The sequence below is a fragment of the Procambarus clarkii genome, chromosome 10, assembly GCF_040958095.1.
Source record: "Procambarus clarkii isolate CNS0578487 chromosome 10, FALCON_Pclarkii_2.0, whole genome shotgun sequence".
Taxonomy (NCBI): Eukaryota; Metazoa; Arthropoda; class Malacostraca; order Decapoda; family Cambaridae; genus Procambarus; species Procambarus clarkii.
Genome location: NC_091159.1, coordinates 43,250,624 through 43,271,926, shown reverse-complemented (window position 1 = coordinate 43,271,926; position 21,303 = coordinate 43,250,624). Strand labels below are relative to the sequence as shown.

Sequence of the window (21,303 nt, the reverse complement as noted above, 5' to 3'; positions counted from 1 at the left end):
GTTTTAGTATGTGTGTTTGCAATAGAATTTCCTAAAGGGATGTATGGATATAAGGTCCAAAAGCCCAGTGTGACTTACCCACGGCAAAGCCTAAAGTCGGCCAGTCGTTATCCGCGAACGAGCACCAATTGGCACACCCACAACCAGTTTGATAACATCAATTTTCGTGTTACGTCTTTCATATTGGTATCAAATTGTTCACAATATAAAGGCACACACTTTAAAACTAGTCCCATAATTATAGAACAATAAATGAAATTAACAAATATTTAAAATTTTGGACACTCATCACCACAAAATAATTTATACCTCTCCAGTGTTTTGACATCAATTTTCAAGCTACATCTTTCATTTTGGTATCAAATTGTTCGCAATATAAAGGCGCACATTATAAAACTAGTCCCATAATAATAGAACAATAAATGGAATTTTAACAAGTATTTTAAATATTGGACCACAAGTATTTATAATCTTTCCTATGTTCTGACCTCAATTGTCAGGCTACATCGTCATTATTGTATTAAAATGTGCGCAACCTAAAGGTGCTCATTTTGAAACCATTCTCAGATTGATCAGATAAAATTTAAATTTTTAGAAAATATTTTAATAATGGATGCAAGCACGAGTCCGCCACTAGGACTGGAGAGAAAAATATCAGATGCACATCCGCTCCATAGACCAGAATAGTGTTAAAACCTTGCTGTCTTTGTTCCAAAGTTAGTCCTTATTAGATTGCTCTGTAATGTTTGATTTTCTCCAGTATTTTAGATGGGCTATGTCAATGACATAGATCTGTTTAATCTTCATAGATTTTCATCTACTTTCTTGAAATATGGCACCTAAGAAGTACTGTAGTACGGAATAAGTCTAGGTGGAATAACACCCCACTCCTTGCAAGGGATTTCATCTGGGTTCAGGCCCCTATTCCACCAGCAATAATTGGGGAGCTGATTTTTAACCAATTGGCAGTGTGTTTTTCACAGAAAACTAATAGGGTAAGGCTTAACATTAGCTATGGAAAGAAAAAGCTCTTAAGGTTACTATTAGTAGTTTTTTTTACATCTGTACCCACATGTGAATAAATATATTAATGCTTTCTTATAAAGCACTAGAGTTGCTTTGGGCAACATGCTGAAGTGTGGTAATGGTGTTGAATGGTAGGGCAAATGTGTGGTTTGTCATATTCATTTTAAGCAGTTCCTTTACTACTTCATCAGCTGTTGAGAGGGAAATTGATTGTGGTAATGTGCTTCATTAAAGTTGCAATAAAAACGGACTTTGCAAGTATGCCTGTTATATTTTCAGTAATGTAATATTGTGTTGTGTGACAGTGCTGTAAAATTCTTTATTACCTTCTATGAAATTTTTGCTTAATTTAATATATAGTTTTCTGCATACAGCCTGTCAAGAAGAAGAAGATAAAGAGAGAGATAAAGATTCTGGAAAATCTGCGCGGTGGGACCAACATCATTACACTCCAGGCTGTTGTCAAAGATCCAGTTTCTCGCACTCCGGCATTAGTGTTTGAACACGTTAACAACACTGATTTTAAACAGCTATATCAAACGCTTAATGACTTTGATATTAGATATTATCTATATGAGCTCATAAAGGTAAGTGGTGTTAGTTCTTTGATTCCTGTTTACTTTATTATAAGGAAAATGTCATATATTTTGATAAAATATATGGTAAGCAGAATATATACAACATGAATTTTGTTACAAAATTTGTTCTGAAAAGGCTATTACTCTGTTTTCCCAAACATTAAAAAATAGGTGAATGAATCTTGCTATATAGGACAAGCTCTAAAAGTTTCTATATAAAGTTATGCAACAGTGCAGTATAATACTCTGGAACAATCAAGCTCCAATGCTTTCTCTTCTGTGGGGAGCCCCATTGGCTCACTGAAGCTATCCATACTGATAGTCCTGTATTAGTTGGGGTCATCAGTCAGAGCTCTTGTTGCCTTGTGGGAGCCAGAGCAGTGGCCTATGAGCACTTTACATTAAAAGTATGTCATAATTGCCATCGACTAGGGAAGGACCCAGAAAGGTAGGTGAATCAAAACAGACCACTGTCTTCTTGAAAACTGCAATCTACATCCTCAAAATAGCAAACGAACTCCCCCAGAAAGAAGACAAACAAGCAAGCAACACTTTATCCTTCTGTCATCCCCCCTGTCATCCCCCCCTCCCCTCCCCACTCATTAGCACTACCCCCCCCCCATATCCGCAACGGGAGTCGGCTTGGGTGACCTGGCAACTCTCAAATTCAGTTTTTGACTGATGTGCTTGGTCAGACGTTGACTTGGGCTGTAATGCCTCTTCTGGATTTTTTCCTTGATGGCTGTTCCTATACCTGTCATGTGCATTGGCCTGGGGTTCTATAGGATACCGGGGCTTCATGCGTCTAGGGTCACCTTCCCTAGGTGCTCCGTGAGTATTGCCCTTGCGTAGTCAAAGTTATCTTCCCTGGGGCATTCGGGAATCATTCCTCTATAGAGAGCTTCCTTGCTTGGGGTTGTCCTTGCCCTTGGGATATGCCGGGGGTCTTGGGCTGTTCGCCTTGCCCTGATTTAGGGGGTGTTTGCTGGTGGGGCGAACTGTGGCATGCGTATCTTGCATTACTATCACTCGGCGGCCAATGTTTCTGGCTGCTAGTTTGCTAGTTGAGATTTTGGGGGTTTTACCTGTTGTTGCAGAGGTGGTCTGATGAGCTTCTTATTAAGCTTGCCTAGGTTGTGGTGGTTGTCCTCCTCTGCTGCCCTCAAGGCTTTACGGCTACTCTATGGGCCCTGGAAAACCTGTGGGCTCAGTCGTACCATGGATACTTCTTCCGAGCCCTCTCTTACCTTGTGCAACTTTGAAGGTTGTTCGTTGCCCCTGCCTCAGGGAGACAAATCATGTACTGCCTCAGTCATGCTGCCTATTAGGTTGGAGACACCTATGACTCGGTCTTGTGGGACTGGTTCCCCGTTTGTGCTCCAGTTTACTTGTACCGTATCTGATGATCTCTGTGAAAATGGCAGTGGCTGAGTTGTTTATTGCAATGGGCCTGGTTGGAGGCCCCTGAGTTGCCCCGCTTGGGTTTTAGGGACTGATTTGGGGGCATCGGTCACTTCGGCCTTGGTTCAGTCCGTTCACCCCCCTCCCTTTCCTTCCCAGGTGGGTGTGATTCGCCCTGCTCCTCTACTCATGCTTCCAGCTTTCAAACATCTGAAGGTTTCAGAGTCGGGGCAGGGTTTAGCTTGGGTGGCTTTGGGGGTTGCCCCTTTCGATGCAGGTGCAGAGGTGGTTGAGCCTCTTCAGGAATAGTGGGCATGTATGAGGGGCTCTGCCCCGGGCCCTTTGTCAGAGAATCCCAGGGCTCGGTTAAAGTTCGCATGGAGCTTTTGGGATTCGTTTGGCTCTGCTTTTGCCCCTTGAGCCCTCTGCACAGGGCCTTCTGCAGAGGAGGGGATTTCCATACCCTCCGGAGTTATCCTTCCCCTCCCCCTTCCCGGGTGCCTTTGGGTTCCTTGGATTTGTCTTTCCAGAGGTTTTCTTCCTCTTGGATTTCCCCAGCGGAGGTTCGGGAGGCTCTTGAGTACTTACCTCCTGCGGAACCTGGTTTACGTCTGAGATGGATCCAGCCTTGAGTTCGGCTTCTCTATCCCTTATTGGGTGTTGCAAGGTTCCATTCTCTTCCTGGCGGGCAGATAGCCCCTTCTTCTCTCTTGGGGCTTGGTGTGGCCTTTGTCATACCTGCACTCTTGAGTGGCGGGAAGTTATCACGGTGATGCAGGTGTTTGGGGTGGGGGGGGGAACTGCTTGCGTTTCTAAATGAGTGCCTCTTCGCCCCTGCACTTTCTCATAATGTTGGTGTAGTACAGCTACATCCTCGGGTCCCCATTCTTTCAGCTATTTTAGTGGCAGAAAACTTTCGGACTCGTGGTCATTTGGCCCTGGTCTTGCGTTTTAGTCTTCTGGAGCTGTTTTCGAATTGGCTTTCAGAAGATATGGGGGTGCAGGGTGAGGAGCCATCAGCTGGGGTCTTGGTCTCAGCTGCTTGTCATCTGCCTTGCTGAAGCTGATTGTGCTGGTCCTCTTGGAGGTGATTTCTATGTTTTTCACCTCTTCTCGTGTGTCAGCATGCTGTCCTTGCTCTATATTTGGATTCGGGTTGGGCCTTTTCTATTTTTTTTTTTTAATTCCTTTGACAACCTGGATAGCAACAACAGAGTTCCTGATTCTCATCCGTTTTGTGTCCTGTGACAGCCTTATGTGCCCGTTCCTAAGGAACGCACACATCAGTGAATAACATAAGAGCTCTCGATTAAAACAGCCAAAGCACATCCAAACATTAACAACTCATTTGTGTACCTTGAATATGCCAGCTTGACTCCTTCAACCCTCATCATCTTCTAAACATAATGTAAAAACCAGGTCCAAATTCAGTTCTCTTCGCCGTTTTGCCCTCTGGTTCCCGGAGGACGGTGTTGCTTGGCTTCTGTTGGCTGCTTCTGCTAGTTGCCTACTTATTTCGGATTTGTTGCAGGGGTCGCTTCCGACCCTCTGGAAAGGTCGTGCTAAAGCTTGGGCCTCGTTTGGTTGGGGCCTTTTAATGCCAGTTTGAGTTGGTGGGTTTCCCGAGGCTGCCTTCATCTGGTTAGTGCGGTGTTCGCTCTGTTCAGAGGTCGGCATCTCGGGGTTCGGGTTTTGCAGCTCGTTCCATTGATGAAGCTGCCTCTTTTTGCCCATGCCTAGTCCCACGATTCATAGGCTTTTCAGGTAGTTTCTTGCAGCCTTGGTTGCCCTTTCTCCCATAGGTGGGAGAAAGGTGCCCATATCTTAAGAAGCACATCAACAAACTGGAAAAGGTGCAAAGACATGCTACTAAGTGGCTCCCAGAACTGTAGGGCAAGAGCTACGAGGAGAGGTTAGAGGCATTAAATATGCCAAAACTAGAAGACAGAAGAAAGAGGTAATATGATCACTACATACAAAATAGTAACAGGAATTGATAAAATCGATAGGGAAGATTTCCTGAGACCTGGAACTTTAAGAACAAGAGGTCATAGATTTAAACTAGCTAAACACAGATGCCAAAGAAATATAAGAAAATTCACTTTCGCAAACAGTGGTAGACGGTTGGAATAAGTTAAGTGAGAAGGTGGTGGAGGCCAAGACCGCCAGTAGTATGTCAGACACCACGAACGGCTCTCATCCTGTAACTACACTTGGGTAATTACACACACACACACACACACACACGCACGCACGCACATCCATATACTGTCTCCACTCAATTATCTGGACTATATGGGAAGGACCCCTAGTCGGATATTCCCATGTTCCGGATAATGGTACTTTTTCACCAGAGTCCAAAAGTGACCATTTCCAACTATTTTTATACTACTAACAACATAATTTGAATTGCCTTGCCACATATAATTATTAAATAATTAACTAGAAACCTCAACTTACCTTGTTGGTGTTGGTCATCTTGATTGGTGCCACACATCTTAGTTAAGAATTCTTAACAATTTATGTAACCTATACTAACACAACGTTAAAATTAACACTTAAAATTACTGTACAGTTCATTAAGCAATGTTAGTTTTGACTGCCAGCTGCTGAAGCCTCACTGGTTTAAGGCATTTGTTGCCTGTGAGGCCTCACTTGTTGAAGGCGCTTGCTTGCACCTCGCTTGTTGAAGGCACTTGGCTTGCCTCACTTGTTGATGTGTATAACACGTAACTTGTCTTTTAATTGTTAGGACAACCTTCTTCCTCTTAACACCTCCAGAATGATTGATGCTGCTACCAGACATAGTCTTGGCCAAAAATGTTCAAAGTTACTATGAAAATAAGAAAAACTTGTTTAAAAAAATATTTCACTAATGGCGCGGCACTCTGGTATAACACGAGGAACGGGAGCACATGGGTTGACCAGTGTTGGACGGGTCCACTTGGGGCAGCTATTGTGCATTACGTAGGCCGCCAGGAGGAAAAATAACTATTTTTTAAGGAAACTTCAGTCTGTGCACATTGTTTCTAGGAAACTTATATATTTGTTATTACATAATTACTGGTACTGTATTTCTTTTGTTTTTTGGCTATGATGAATTGTTCTAATATTAATGGTAATTCCTGTACCCAGGTGGTCCCTCTCACCCTCCCGACACCACCCACCCACCCCACCCCCCTCCTCCACCATGCGCCTCGAGCCAGCCAGCCACAGCCAGACGGGATTAATATGGTACGACCTGCCCCATGGCTTTCATATCTGGACAATTCAATGATTATCCGGCTGACTGTCTGGATAGTGTAACATCGGCAAAAAGTTAACCGGCTCCCATTTTTTATCTGGCTAAACCAGCTTTTATCCGGCTCCTATGGCTGTTTTGGCTGGATATTGAGAAATTTATCCGGTCACGATTTTGGTTGTATAAGGGCGTTTTTCGAATGTTCGAATCCCGTATAATATATAATATAATACAGTTCTGTATATAAAATAAATATTTTTTTAGGTATTTAATAAAAGTATTTGTTTTATTTTTAGAGTATCATAAATTGATAGTGTACACATTTTCCTCCATTTTATTTTTAAGAAATGAGGAATGTTAGCATGTTTATAAAAATTCACATTCAGCAGTCATGCAGATTCTATTATGAAAGCCAATTTAATTTGTATCTATGCTTTAGCTAGTTTGCATCTTTTCATTTATTTATTCATTCGTAAACATTTGATGGTTTAATTTATAACGTAAAACTGAGAAAACATTGACAGTATAAATATTTTTAGTATGGGTGATATCTTCATTGTATAATAAAGGGAAAGGGGGACGTTAATTAACAGGTGAGGTGTGGTACAGTATTTGAATCATCATCATGACAAATAATGGTTAGCAAAATGATTTGATGAATAGGAAGCTTGAATAAAAGATGGTAACACATCAATGCATCATTGTATCATCTAAATTATTGGGATCGTCTCAAAGCTCTCCAAATGTACTTGCTAGAAAGGTGACGGGATATCAAATAATATACACGTGGAAAATACTAGAGGGCCATATCCCAAATTTGCACAGTAAAATAACATACTGGAGTGAACACTATGGAAGAAAATGCAGAATAAAACCAAATAAACATTAGAGATCCATAGTTCAACATCTCCCAGTGAGCATAAGAAATATTGCCAGTACAACAGTGGACATCTTCCAGGGAAAACTAGATAGGTTCCTCCAAGGAGTGCCGGACCAACTGGGCTGTGGAGGGTATGTGGGCCTGTGGGCTGCTGCAAGCAACAGCCTAGTGGGCCAAATTCTCATAAGTCAAGTCTGGCCTCGGACCGGGCTTGGGAAGTAGAACTACTCCCAGAACCCCATCAAGCAGGTACTCGCCTAATTGTGCTTGTGGGGTTGAGCTCTGGCTCTTTGGTCCCGCCTCTCGACCATCAATCAACAGGTGTACAAGTTCCTGAGCCTATTGGGCTCTATCATATCTACACTTGAAACTGTGTATGGAGTCAGCCTCCACCACATAACTTTCTAATCACTTCCTTCCTTCACTTCCTTCCTAAAGGTAATACTGCAATGCATAAGTGTTGAAATGTGTTTGCAAACAGGGAAAAGTAAAATTTTTTAAATACAGTATTTGTGTAGTGATGTAGAATGACATTGGAGGCTAGAGTACAGTTTGTTCATACCCCATACAATTGAACATATAGTAACCCTGCTGTTTTAAGTGGGAGTTCAAGTTAGTGGACCTGACAGCTAAGTGGACAGCTCTTGAGATTCATAGTCCTGAGGTTCCAGGTTCAATCCTTGATGGAGGCGGAAAAAAATGGGCAGTTTTTTTTCACTTTTTTTACTGTTCACCTAGCAGTAAATAGGTACCTGGGAGTTAGACAGCTTCAACAGGCTGCTTCCTGGGGGATGTATAACAAAAAAGGAGGCCTGGTCGAGGACCGGGCTGCGGGAATGTTAAGCCTTGAAATCATCTCAGGATAACTTCAAGTTGTTGCACATGTCTCACAATGGCGGTCGCCAACTGGTGGTCCGTAAGACAATTTTATTTGTGTATTATATGTAACTATTTTCTTTAACTGTTATATATAATGGCATCAAAAAGTTTGACTTTAATAACTATCATTTCTTGTTTGGTGGACTGTGGTATTCATATTAGTGTTTGTATCTATTCAGGCAGCTTGGACAAAAGTTTAACTATTTATTTTATATCATGCACAGTATGATTTATTTTGCCAATAGTATATACAGTATTTGTCCTTATTTGCAGGCACTAGACTATTGTCACAGTATGGGAATAATGCATCGAGATGTCAAACCTCACAATGTCATGATTGATCATGAGCATCGGAAATTGCGACTCATAGATTGGGGATTGGCGGAATTCTATCACCCTGGTCAAGAGTACAACGTTCGTGTGGCATCAAGATACTTCAAGGGTCCAGAATTACTTGTAGATTATCAGGTTAGCATTTAAGTAAAGTAGTTTAAAGAAGGCATAACTTGTAATTACTTATTAATATTTACTGGTACAGTATATTTACTGTACCAGTAAATATTATAGGTGCTTATATAATTTCTTTTTTTATTTTTTCTAAAACGGGGTTAGGAAACCCTGGTTTTCAGGGTTTTCCTGGTATTTATAATGCTTTAGGTGAATTAGATTTTTTAAACGTGTGTCATGATCATACACATTTTTTCTGTGGGGAGCCCCGTTGGATCCACTGAAGCTATCATAACTAAGTGCCATATTACCTTGTGTCATCAGTTGCCGAGTTCATTTTGTCTATTTTTGTCTAACACGAGCCAGAACCTGAACCCCTCACAGAGGCGAGGGGAGCAATGGCCTGTGATCACTGTAGATTTAAAGGTTATCATCTTTCCCATCACCAGGGAAGCACCCAGATAGACGAATCAAAACAAACCACTGCCTGGTTTAAAAAATTAGGCCAAGGCCCCCAAAATGTCAATAGAACTCCCGAAGAAAAAAGATATGACCAAAGCTTGGTAAAACGAGGACTCAACTAGTTAGCTCCACCTTATCCCCCTTGTTCGGGGGAGGGGGAGGTAAAAATCTAGGCCTCACATTGCTGGAAGACAGGAGAGTTAGGAGAGACAGACAATTTATTTAACACATGCAGCATTACACTAGGGGACAAAGGTGGAACTTGAGTATCCAAATGAGCCAGGCATAATAGAAAGAACTTCTTTAGTGTCTAGAGTAGTTAACAAATTGAATGCATCAGAAATGGATGCAGATACAAGGCAGTTTCCGACTTATCTGGGAGGGGAGCTGGTCTCGTTGGTCTTCCCAGAGGGGTAGGACCAGGTTGTACACTAAAATTACTGCAACTTTAATTTTAATGTTTTAACACTATATACTTAAATTTAACACTTGTTCTAATTGTACACTCCACACACTGCTCTTTGATGTTTGCATCGGCTTTGCTGGTGCTCGCTGCTGCTGTGTTGGCTTCAGCTGCTTCTGAAGTGGTGCTCACTGCTGTTGTACTGGTGCTAGCTACTGCTGTGCTTGTTCTGGGTACAGCTGTGCTCGTTGATTTTCTGCTACTAGTTCTTGCAAAATATTGGCTCATTTTGGGTTGTTTCTTTCCTACTGTCATCTTGAGACTAATATCTTTCATCAGCCTTAAGTGTTGATTGAAGCCTGGTAGCTCTGGATTGTGTTTGTGAACCAAGGTCAAGGTGTTTTATCAACATGGAACAATGCATCAGCACATTGCAGATTGTAACCTGCTATCATGATCATCCTCGTTTATTAATCTGAAGTTTTCAGTCATAGGTTACCTTAACTTGGTTATCTTTCCTTGAAAGGATTTCGAGGCTTAGTGTCCCTGCAGTCCAGTCGTCGACCAGGCCTCCTCGTCGCTGGATTAGTAAACCTGGTTGCTGAATGCAGCTGCTTGCACCCTGACGTATGAGTTACAGGCTGGTTGATAAGGTTCCCTTTGAAGGTGCTTGTCAAATTCTCTCACAAACACTGTGGGGGGTCAGCCAGTTATGCCCTTATGTGTAGTGGAAGTGTGTTGAACAGTCTCGGGCCTCTGAAGTTGATGGCGTTCTCTCTGAGTACCTATTGCACATCTGCTTTTCAACGGGGGTATTCTGCACAGCCTGCCATGCCTTTTAGTCTCATGTGGTGGTATTTCTGTGAGCAGGTCTGTACTGTTTTCCGTGTGTAAATTATTATGTATCTCTCCCGCCTTTGCTCAAGAGGCGGGAGAGATACATAATAATTTACCGAATGGATTCTAGCAGTAAAGGATCTCTGCATGCTCTCCAGGTCAGCAATTTCTCCAGCTTTGAAAGGGGCTGTCATTATGCAACAGTATTTCATTCTAGAGAGCACTAGCGTCTTGAAAAGTATCATCGGTATAGCATCTCTAGTGTGAAAGGTTCTTGTTATCCAACCTGTCATTTTTCTTGCAGATGTGACGGCTACTTTATTGTGTTCTTTAAAGTTTAGGTCTTCCGCCATGAGTACACCCAAATCCCTAACATTGCCTTTTAAAGGCAATGTATTCTGTTGTGATTTGACTTCATTTTGTGCGTGGTTTTCATTTTTATATTTTCATTTTTTCTGTAGCGCAGGAGCTGGAACTTGCCTTCATTAAATACCATATTATTTTCTGTAGCTCATAAGAACTGATTTACATCTGACTGGAGGTTTGCTGTTTGTCTTCTATGTTTTCTAATCATATAAAATCATAGTGTCATCTGCAAAGGATGATACAGTACTATGGATTGTGTCCTTGTCTATGTCTGATATGAGGATTATAATATGTACTGGAGCAAGCACAGTACCCTGAGGGACTGATCTCTTCATGGTTGATAGACTGGATTTAATTTTGTTGACTATTTCACATCAGGTTCTGTTAGGAAATTGTAGATCCATTTGCCTTTTTTTCTGGTATTTTCTTTTGAACGTATTTTGTGTGTAATAACACCATTATAATTGTCACATTTCTCAGTCTTTTTCAAAATCAATGTAAATTACATCAGCGTTTTTTTAATCTTCCATGGCATTTAATGCCATGGTAAATTTAAGTAGGTCTCTAAAGTTTGGCGACACATCTGAAAGAAATTCACACAAGGCTTAGAGTATTCCCTATATCTGTCCACCCTCACACGTTGTTTCGTCGAGAGAAAATATCTATAAGGAGATTTGACAATATGTAGACTTTTCACTCTTCATCCTTGAAATTTATTTTCAAATATAATGGTGTCATAAATCAGTGAATGAGAATCATTGAAACTCCGTCGTTCACTTCTGTGGTCCACTTTTCCACTTGCGTGGTCCACTTTTCCACGTGTGTAGCCCAACTTGGCATTTGAAGGAATTATTAATTGTAACCTGTGATATAATGGGAAAGTTTTCCACCAGTCTGAACTTTTCCAATATGTAAGCAAATCTGCACATTACCCACTTCAGCGAACAGGAGTTCGTCAAATCGAGCCTGAAAATTGTGCATATTAACCGGAGATTTAGCGAAAGCCTCGGTTTGGATGTGCAGGTGTATGTTATATTCTTATATGAATCAGTGTTTGATAACTTCACTATCAATCAATATATTAGTGATAATAGCATCACAATCAACCAACATATTACAGAACATTGAGTGCTAAACATACACACACACACAATTTTATGACTAGGTACACACAGTTTGCAATAAACATTCACACAATTTAAGGAAGTTACAATATTGGTGCAAAATTCTTCTCGTCAGAATATTATCAATCTTTGCGGATTTTTGGTATGGATATTACTCATAACGTGTCCGTTTTGCTTTTTTCGGGGCACACGTTATGAGTCGTGTCTTTTTAGTTACCCCGGTGACGCGCCGCTCCCCATCTTCGAGGGACACGTTATGTCTCTCGGACACGTCATGTCCAGGATATTTGTTTAGGAACGGTCCTTACTCAGGATTTCTATATTCTGTACAGTAATCAACAGGCAATCAAGAACATAATGGGTGATGGTGTGAGACCTTAACATACCACATAGTTTACACATTGTTTCATTACCGTTAACACCTTTTCCATATTCCCAGTAATATTTGTACCCAAGTCTGAGCTGCATGTGTGCAGAGTCACTCCATTGTGTCCTCTCAGGTGTATTCTCATTTATCCTTTTCTTACAATCCTCAACTCAGGACATGAAGATTGGATTTCGTTTAAGGAATAGTGCTGCTCTGCTATCGACAAATATGAAAACATCTTTTTCGTCTTGATGTACTTCCTCCAAACTAGTCAGAACTAACCTGCAGTTTTGCTTGTGTAGACGATATATAATTGCTAAGCCAAAGTTCAGTTTTCCCGTCCACAGTTCCAAACTCGGTGTATTCCCTTATTAGGACACCACACCCTGCCCAGCCATCTTCCGCCACTGACCTGTCACGATATACATGTAAACTATTGCCTCTTGGTAAGTATTTCATGCTTCCATTAAACATCATAATTGTCCTGGAACATGCAGTCTTTTTCACCTTGAGGGGTACAGTTTCTACTTCTATTTTCTGTGCTTTCCAGGGAGCAGACCTATTACACTGTAGAAAGGGTTTGCAGCAATCAAGTACATCCTATTCCACGAGGTCATTAGCCAATCCCCTTGTGTAGTATGTATGTTGTGACTCAGTACTCCGGCTATACCAGGCAGATGGAATGTGGCAAGCACTTCTCATTAAATAAATAAAAATACCGCATTGGCCTTTCCAGTGTGAAAATTGCACAGGAGTGAAGGAATACTAATTGAAAAATTGTGACAATTTACTCTTAATATCAAAATAAACAAATAACATGAAAAACACAGAAAACCCCTGATTTTTTTTTTTCAAGTATACTCATGTGCGGGCCCTAAGCCTCTAGCTGGCCCACAAAGTGTTGCTTGTTTCTGTTTTACTTGGGCGGAGTATGAGTATTTGACTCGTACGGTCGCTTCAGTAAGATTTTGCCATATGAGTTTTAACAACTACTTCTGCTCTGTTGAATCTAATTTGAAATCTTAATGGGTTTGTAACTGTACACTGTGTTATTTTTGGCGACCGTGACAGGAACCCCCTTACTTGACACACTTGCCTAACACACACAAGAAATAATAACAAATACATGTACAAACTTAGGTTAACACAAAAAATATGGGTGACACTAAGTATTTACACACAAACACTACAACCTGTACACGAAGCAGCTGGAGGCAATATGTTTAAACATTCTGCTTCTGCTTCTATAATGAACCTCTGGCTGTGCCAGAGCCATCTCTGGCACTATGATACCCTAACTGCACAGTAGTGCTATGAGCTTCTGCATGCACCAGCCTTGGTTGGTCTCTCGGTACTGAGTCACTCACAGCCAGTATGGATGCCAACTAGTTTTTTTTTTCAGATGTCTGTTTACTGAAGCCCTGAGGCACAGGTTTACCCTGTGTACCCGTGGGAGTTTTGAATCATTACCTACACCTAAAAGTGCCTTATGGCGCTCTGCTCACCTCTAATCGAGCACCTTAAGGCACTCTGTGCAGTGCAGTCATTAAAGAACTGAAGTCAGTCAGCCCAGCCTTCTTGGGCTGGCTCCCCTTCCCATCAATAATATGGGTGGTGGAGGTAGCTAGTGGGGGTACTAGTTTCACTGTTTTGGTTGTTTCTTTTCTTGTTGGGAGAATTCTTTTGACGTTTTTTTGAGGCTTTAGTCTATTTTTTTTTATACCAAGCAATGGTTTTTGATTCGCCTATCTTTCTGGGTGCTTCCTTGGTGATGGCAAAGATGATAACCTTTATATGTAAAGTGATCTTAGGGCATTGCTCCCTTTGCCTCTGTGATGGGTCCAGGTTCTGGCTTGTGGTCCCCGGTAGGCAAAAAAACTTGGCAAATGGTGACACTAGGTAATAAGGCATTTAATCAGTGATGATAGCTTCAGGAATTGTCTGGGGCTCAGTCAGAAACTTGGTGTATATTGCATCACAATTTTGTAACTATTTTTTAGTTATTTCCATTATCAATTGTACAAAATAAGAATTATGCACTTGGACACCAATCCAGAAATTTGAAAATAAAGGAAGTGATGATGATTCAGGCCATTCTGGACCATTATCAAGTTGTGTAACAAAAAAGTGTGGTGGAAAAAGTCAGTTTATAAGGTAGGAGTGTGAGGTGAAAGATACCTGGTGAACGGATGTTGTACCAAGCTTGAAGGCATGTGCACTGTGTATGACCATTTCACAATACGCTTACAATTTAATAGGATTTACTTAACATCATTTTCACTTTGTTTCAGATGTATGATTACTCTCTTGATATGTGGTCATTGGGTTGTATGTTGGCGAGTATGATATTCCGCAAAGAACCCTTCTTCCATGGTCATGATAATTATGATCAATTGGTACGCATTGCAAAGGTCTTGGGAACTGAAGAGTTGTACGAATATGTTGAGAAATATCAAATTGAGCTAGATCCTAGGTTCAATGATATACTTGGAAGGTAAGCTAACTATTGTATATTTGAGTAATGCAGTTAGTTCATACTACTTTCTGTGAAGAGCCCCTTCGGCTCACCAGAGCCATACCGGGCTGATGTGTGTATATTAGACTTTGGCAACAGGCAATCAATGGAGTTCTAGCCTACCGGGAACAAGAAGTCAGAACCTGGCCCCCTCAGAGGCACGAGGAGTAATGGCCTATAGACACACCCATGTAGTTGGAAGCAGTCTGTCTGCCATCTACCAGGTCAGGCACCCAGAAAGGTAGAAATCCCAAAACAAACCACAGCTGGTTAAAAATTGCAAACCGAAAGTCGAACGAGCAAGCAGAACACCCCAATCAGAAAACGTGCGACTAAGCATGACGTCACTACAGCCACCGTGCCGCTGTCTGCAGCTCCCTGCTCCTTGGGAGGGGAAAGGGGGCCCCCCAGACCTGCCCCCCCTTCCCCTTCCAATCCAAGTTCTGAGGCTGTTGTGGTAAATTGTAATCAATCGACTCTGGTTCCATCCTTTGACCAGTGCTGAGCCTTATGGTGGTGGTCAGCTGTGCAGTGGTGTGCGAGCTAGGTGTAATTCAAGAAGTACTGTGGCTGCATGTGCCTAGGGTCACCTTCCCCTTGTGCCCTGTATGTACTTCCCTTGCAGTTTCGGGTTACCTTCCACAAACTGTTCAGGGACTACCTCCGCAGGATTCTTTTGCTGCTCGGTGATTGCCTGCCCTTGGGGGGTCAGCTGGGGGTTTTCCCTAACACTGTTTGGCCTTGGGTAGGAGGTAGTATCGTCATTGCCTGGGGCACAAGGTACTGTGCAGCCGTCTTATAATACGCATAGCGGTTGGTTTTCTTCCTCCTGGAGTCATTGTGCTTTTGTGAGGCGTTTCTTTTCTTTTGTTTTGCCTGGTAGGGGGTCTGCCTGGTGTGGCTGTAGGGACCATTTGTATTATTTTGGTGGCCCTCTGCTAGGTCCCTGTGATTGCACACGTCGCAGGGGTTCAGTTTTTTGTTTGTCTTGGTAGTTCTGGGATAACCGGTTAACAGTACCTTGCCTGGGATTCTCCTAGCAGTCAGCCTAAGGGCCTTGGGAAATTCCATTTAGGCTCATTGGTCCAATGGATGCTTCCTCAGTCCCATCTCACTTTGTGCGAGTTTGAAAGTTGCACTGTCTCATTGTCTCAGGGTGACACCATCTTTGCCTCCGCCATGCTGCCTGTTAAGTCAATGACACCTTTGACCCCAGAGTCCTGCAAGTGGTGTTCCTTGCCTGTACTCCAGTTCACCCAGTCCTCTGATACTGATATTCAGGAGCAGGCGGCATCCAGGGCAGAGGGTTTGGTGGACAGCTCTGCCCTCCTCCAAAGCCATCCTCTACGTCCTGATGTAGAAGATTCTGGAGCTGGAAAGGAGATGACTTTGGGAGGGGGGGGGGGCGGGCTTGGTCCCCATTTGACTCAGTTTGGGTGTAGGTACCTTCGGCACGGGGCTTGTTACAGGGGAAGGAGTTTTCCTATCCTCCCTCCCTATACAAGTTTGAGTTTGGCTCCTCTTGGGGTTTGGTTCCAGGTTTCTTTGTGTTTGGGTCCCACCTGAACACACACTGCTTCGGGTCCCACTTTCCGAATATTTTCAGCTTCTCGCATCCCGCCTAGGGAGGTTCGGGAGACCATTGTGGCTTACCTCCTGCAAGACCTGGATTATGCCTCGATAATGGATCCTTCTTCTTTTGAGTTTGGCTCCTCTTTTTTTCTTTTTTACTGGGTGCGTTACGAGGTGCTGGAGTCTTCATGTGTGGCAGACTGCCCTTTCTTTTCGATGGGGCATGGCATGTGTTCTGTTGAACATACCTCCGATGAGTTGGAACACCTCAATGCATGCTTGCTCGCCCCTGTACTTCCTCGTGATGTCGGCCAGGTGCAGCTTCACGTGCTTGTTCCCTCCCTTTTGGCATCTTCGTAGCTGAGGATTTGTGCGCCCTTGGGCATTTAGCTTCGGTCTTGCACTTCTTTTTCCTGCTGGAGCTGTTTTCGGATTGGCTGGAGGAGAATGCAGAGGAGCTGGGTTCTTGGCCAGAGTCCGGTGCACCTGTCTGTGGCTCAGGCATCAGCTGCCTTGATGAAGTTGTTTGCTCCAATTCTGAAGGAAGCGATGTCTGTTCTTTCCTTCTCGCCTTCCCTTCTTCCCTGTCCAGGGCGCTGGTCTCCCAGGTTGTCCGCAGGATTATTCGGTCCAGGCAGCCTGCGGTCTATCTCCATGCCCACGACGTTCGTAAATTCGCAGCTTTGGTTGGTGTTTTTGGAAATATGTCCTGGGGTGACATTCAGGCACAGGGCTTTTGCAGGTCGAACAGGATCCTTGCTGCACGATACCTCGTTAATCTTCCTGGCCCTTCTCGAGCGCGTGTAGCCTTGGGTTGCAGCCAGTTGTCTCGACTTCGAGTTGAGGAGCGAGTGGCGGATGCCTCCCGGGTAAGTTCCTCTTTTACTTTATCTTTGGTTAGGTAGCTCGGGGGAACCGAAGGGGCTCTCCACAGAAAACCAGGAGCCATCTGGTTGGTGTTGGAAAAGTTGTTCAATGTCAACCAATATTATTTGACTAGTTGTATATGGAAAGTGCTGAAATTGTCCCAAGTTTTAGTACTGCAGCGTAAATAGAAAGGGAGATTTTTTTTTTCAACGTTTTTTACACATTTTCAAGTCTACACTTCAGAACACACGTTTCAGATATAATTATTGTGACACTTTTCTGACACATTAGCATATACCTGGTTGATACCTGGTTGATGGGGTTCTGGGAGTTCTTCTACTCCCCAAGCCCGGCCCGAGGCCAGGCTTGACTTGTGAGAGTTTGGTCCACCAGGCTGTTGCTTGGAGCGGCCCGCAGGCCCACATACCCACCACAGCCCGGTTGGTCCGGCACTCCTTGTAATAATAAATAAAGGTTTAGAATTTCCAAAACATCTTTAGTTTTCCTAATACAAATGTTCAAAGTTCCCCCAAAAATAAAAAATTCTTAATTTTTTTCCAATTAAACTAATTATAATATTTGTTTAATATATGCTATTGTGATAGCAAAGAGTCATAGCTATGATTTCAGTTGACACTTTTGATTGATAATCGATTTTGACCATTTTGGAATAATTTTCACAACTACTTCAATATTTTTTTTCTCCCTTCCTATTTATGCTACGATGCCGAAACTTGGACCAGATGAAACACTTTTCGTATAGAACTTGTCAAAAAAGTTTGATTGAAATCGAACGAGTTTTCATTTTTGCATTTTTGGACCCAGATGCCATGTAATGAAACGTCATTTTCAGAGTGAGACCTGGAGGCTCCCCGGCATTCTTCCCTCAGGCCAGCAGTTTTTTTTTTGCATTTTTTATATTTAGCCTCTGAACAGGGGTTGGGGGGAGCTGGAGGGGAGGGAGGAACTGCGCAGACAGCGAAGCGCTTGTGCTTGTTTTAATTGCTTGTTTTCTGATTGGGGAGCTTGCTCGTTCGGCTTTTAGTTTGCAATTTTTAACCAGATGTAATTTGTTTTGGGATTCCTACCTTTCTGGGTGCCTGACCTGGTAGATGGCAGACAAAGGCTGCTTCCAACAACATGGGGGGGGGGGAATTGTCTATAAACCATTGCTTTTCATGCCTCTGAGGGGGGCCAGGTTCTGGCTCGTGGTCCCCGGTAGGCTAGAACTCCATTGATTGATGGGTGCCACCGTCTAATATTCTCACATCAGCCCAGTGTAGTTCTGGGGAGCCTCAGTGTCTCGCCCAGAAAATGGAGTTTCATTACATTCAATTGTTTTTATTTTTTTTCTGAATTTCTTTTTTTTTATTTTTTTTAACCCTCTGACTGCAAAACTATCTGGAACCTTTTATTCCAGATAATAAAACAAATATTGTATTTTTTGCATGGTCCAATTGCACTTGATATTAAATCATTATTATTTGTAAATAATGCCAAGCAAGTATTTGGAGTTAAACAGATTACTAGAAGAGATGATGGCAAACTGATTGTGTGTTAAATAAATTAGAGAGTTGGAAGTGAAAGAAGGCAGAAAGAAAAGTGGATATGTGAGCATGTGAGAAAGGGTGGACAGTGTGAAGAACGTATGTGATAATTTAAGGGACAAGACTGTGGTGAAGCAGTTGAGAGGGAAAAAGTGAATGTATTGTTGCTGTACTGTATATATTAATTCAGAGTATTGTGTCCTGGTCTCGTGAAGCATTGGGGGAGCTGCATTAAATAACTGTTGTATGTTGCTTGTTTATGTGATGCTACCACATAGTGTGAATTATATAATAAATGGACCAGTGAAATTTTTTTAATAGCTATAACTTTTTCACCATTCCTCTGAGCTTTGTGCTTTATGAATGTGGAAAAGTGGGGGGGTGCTAATGATTGATTGTGACAGTGAAGTGTAAATGTGTGTTATCATGAACATAAGAAATTCATATGAAAATTCTTAAGAACTGGTTTGGGAAGGCTTTTTGTGTGTTAAAAATAATTATTTTTCAGGCATTCACGGAAGCGATGGGAAAGGTTTGTCCATAGTGAAAATCAACACTTAGTATCACCAGAAGCTCTTGACTTTTTGGACAAATTACTACGATATGACCACCAAGAGCGCCTCACGGCTCATGAAGCTATGGAACATCCATATTTCTACCCTATTGTAAAGGAACAAGGTCGCCACATGAGCTCACCAACACCTGCTCCTCCTGCTCTGACTGGGGTGGCAGAGTAGAAATGGTGAGTATTATTTCGTCACTAGTCTTTCTCCAAATACAGTAAACTGGATCTAGATGGTGAGATTTAATATGATCCACTTTTATATAGGTTTAAAAATTAAGGCCACATTTATGTTTGTCATTTCCTGGTTTTATGCTTTTTACAAGTCATTAGTACAGGTGGATGCATGTTTAGTACCCATATCTGGGGGATCCTTTAGTATTTTCCTGAAGCTATTTCGCTGAGATTGCTCTATGCAAATGAGTCATCAGATGCAAGAGTTCTGTTTGGCTCACAAGGCCTAGAGCTATAACTTGGCCCCCTCCCCTCAGAGGCAGAGAGAGCAAGTGGCAAAACACCCCCACCATCAGGAAAACATCCATATAGTTGGCAAAGCTTTACAGACAACTGAAGAGTTAACAAAGCCCAAAGCCTCAAGTGCCAAACAGCTTTGCAAGCAATTCACACAAAATAAAACATTCAAAATTAGCGCTAAACTCGGAGTACCGAATACCATGACTAGGCAGCCTGACTTCTGCACTTCTGCATGTAGCCAACCTTCTTGCCAGTTCTTTTGGTGATGTCTTTGTAGTCCTATTTCTGACTTTCAGATGTGGCACGCTCTGCTTCAAGCTAAGTATGTGCTGTCCTTAGACTTATTTATGTGGGGAAAATTGATCTGTGTTATATTTTTCAGTTTTTGCTACATGTGCATGTTTATCTGGCTTTGTTGTGCTTTGGGCTGCATGTGCTCTGGGTTTCTTCACAGGGGTGCCCGCCAGTATTGCCCTTGCACTGACGGATATCTTCTCGTGTTCCAGAGTTTGTCTGTGATAGGCCAGGACTCCTGAGGTGGAGAACGTTGCTTAACACTTTCCCGTCCCCACCGTTTGCTCACTAGACTACCTCGAGGTGCGCCGAGTATTGGCCATGAGAGCTCGGCCAGACTCAAATATTTATACTCTTAAGTTTTCTCACCTCAATTTTTGTCTAAAGCCGTTAATTTTGGCATCTTTTTGTTCGCAATAAAATTCCCTACATGGAAATATACATATGAAGTCTAAAAGCCTGGTGTGCCACCCGCACCAAACTCCCAAATCGGCTGAGGGTTACCCGTGAGCGGGCGACACCACCAAAATGTGTGTGTTCTGGGTTTCTCACCTAAATTCTCGTTATACATCATGCAAAGTGGTATCAATTTGTTCACAATAGAATTCCCTACAGGGTTATATTCATATACAGTCCAAATATCCCCCCCCCCCCAATCATTTTACCATTGGTGTGCAGATGAGTGCTTGCTCATGGGTAATGCTCAGCGGACTTTCTAGTTTGCTGTGGGTAGCGCACATGTTTATTTTTATCTTATATACATATATTCCTTTAGAAAAATCTATTGCGAACAAATTGATACCAAAATGAACAATGTAACACGAAAATTGATGCGAGAAAACACATTTTAGTGCGGGTGTTGTGGGTGTAATTACCAAAGTGTAATTACCCAAGTGTAGTTACAGGATGAGAGCTACGCTCGTGGTGTCCCATCTTCCCAGCACTCTGTCATATAACGCTTTGAAACTATTAACGGTCTTGGCCTCCACCACCTTCTCACCTAACTTGTTCCAACCGTCTACCACTGTTTGCGAAAGTGAATTTTCTTTTATTTCTTCGGCATATGTGTTTAGCTAATTCAAATCTATGACCTCTTGTTCTTAAAATTCCAGGTCTCGGGAAATCTGGCACTTTAAGAACATGAGGTCATAGATGTGCGGATGGGTGCTCGCTCACAGGAAATGCTTGGCCGATTTTCGAGTTTGCTGCAGGTGGCATGCCAACTGTTTTGACTTTACGTGCATATAATCCTGTAGGGAATTCTATTGTGAACAATTTGATGCCAAAATGAAAGACGTACAACGAAAATTGAGGTGAGAAAACTGAAGAGAGCATACACATTTGTGTACAGGTGTTGCGGGTGTGCCAATGGCTGCTTGCTCACGGGTAACACTTGGCCGTCTTTCAGCTTTGCTGCGGGTCGGGTGCGCCGGACATTTGGACCTTGCATGCGAATGCCCA

At 42.5% G+C, this 21,303-nt stretch overlaps 1 protein-coding gene across 10 annotated transcripts in view; it reads left to right on the top strand.

The window, feature by feature from the left end:
* Positions 1–21,303, top strand: part of CkIIalpha (casein kinase II subunit alpha) — a 59,386-nt gene that overhangs the window by 33,491 nt on the left and 4,592 nt on the right. For all 10 annotated transcript variants that reach the window (XM_069321938.1, XM_045725171.2, XM_045725218.2 and 7 more), the window contains 4 exons: positions 1,401–1,613; positions 8,279–8,473; positions 14,303–14,505; positions 19,021–19,254. In XM_069321938.1, the coding sequence (XP_069178039.1) occupies positions 1,401–1,613; positions 8,279–8,473; positions 14,303–14,505; positions 19,021–19,249 (840 nt within the window). In that variant the 3' untranslated portion in view covers positions 19,250–19,254. The remainder of the gene's footprint in view (positions 1–1,400; positions 1,614–8,278; positions 8,474–14,302; positions 14,506–19,020; positions 19,255–21,303) is intronic.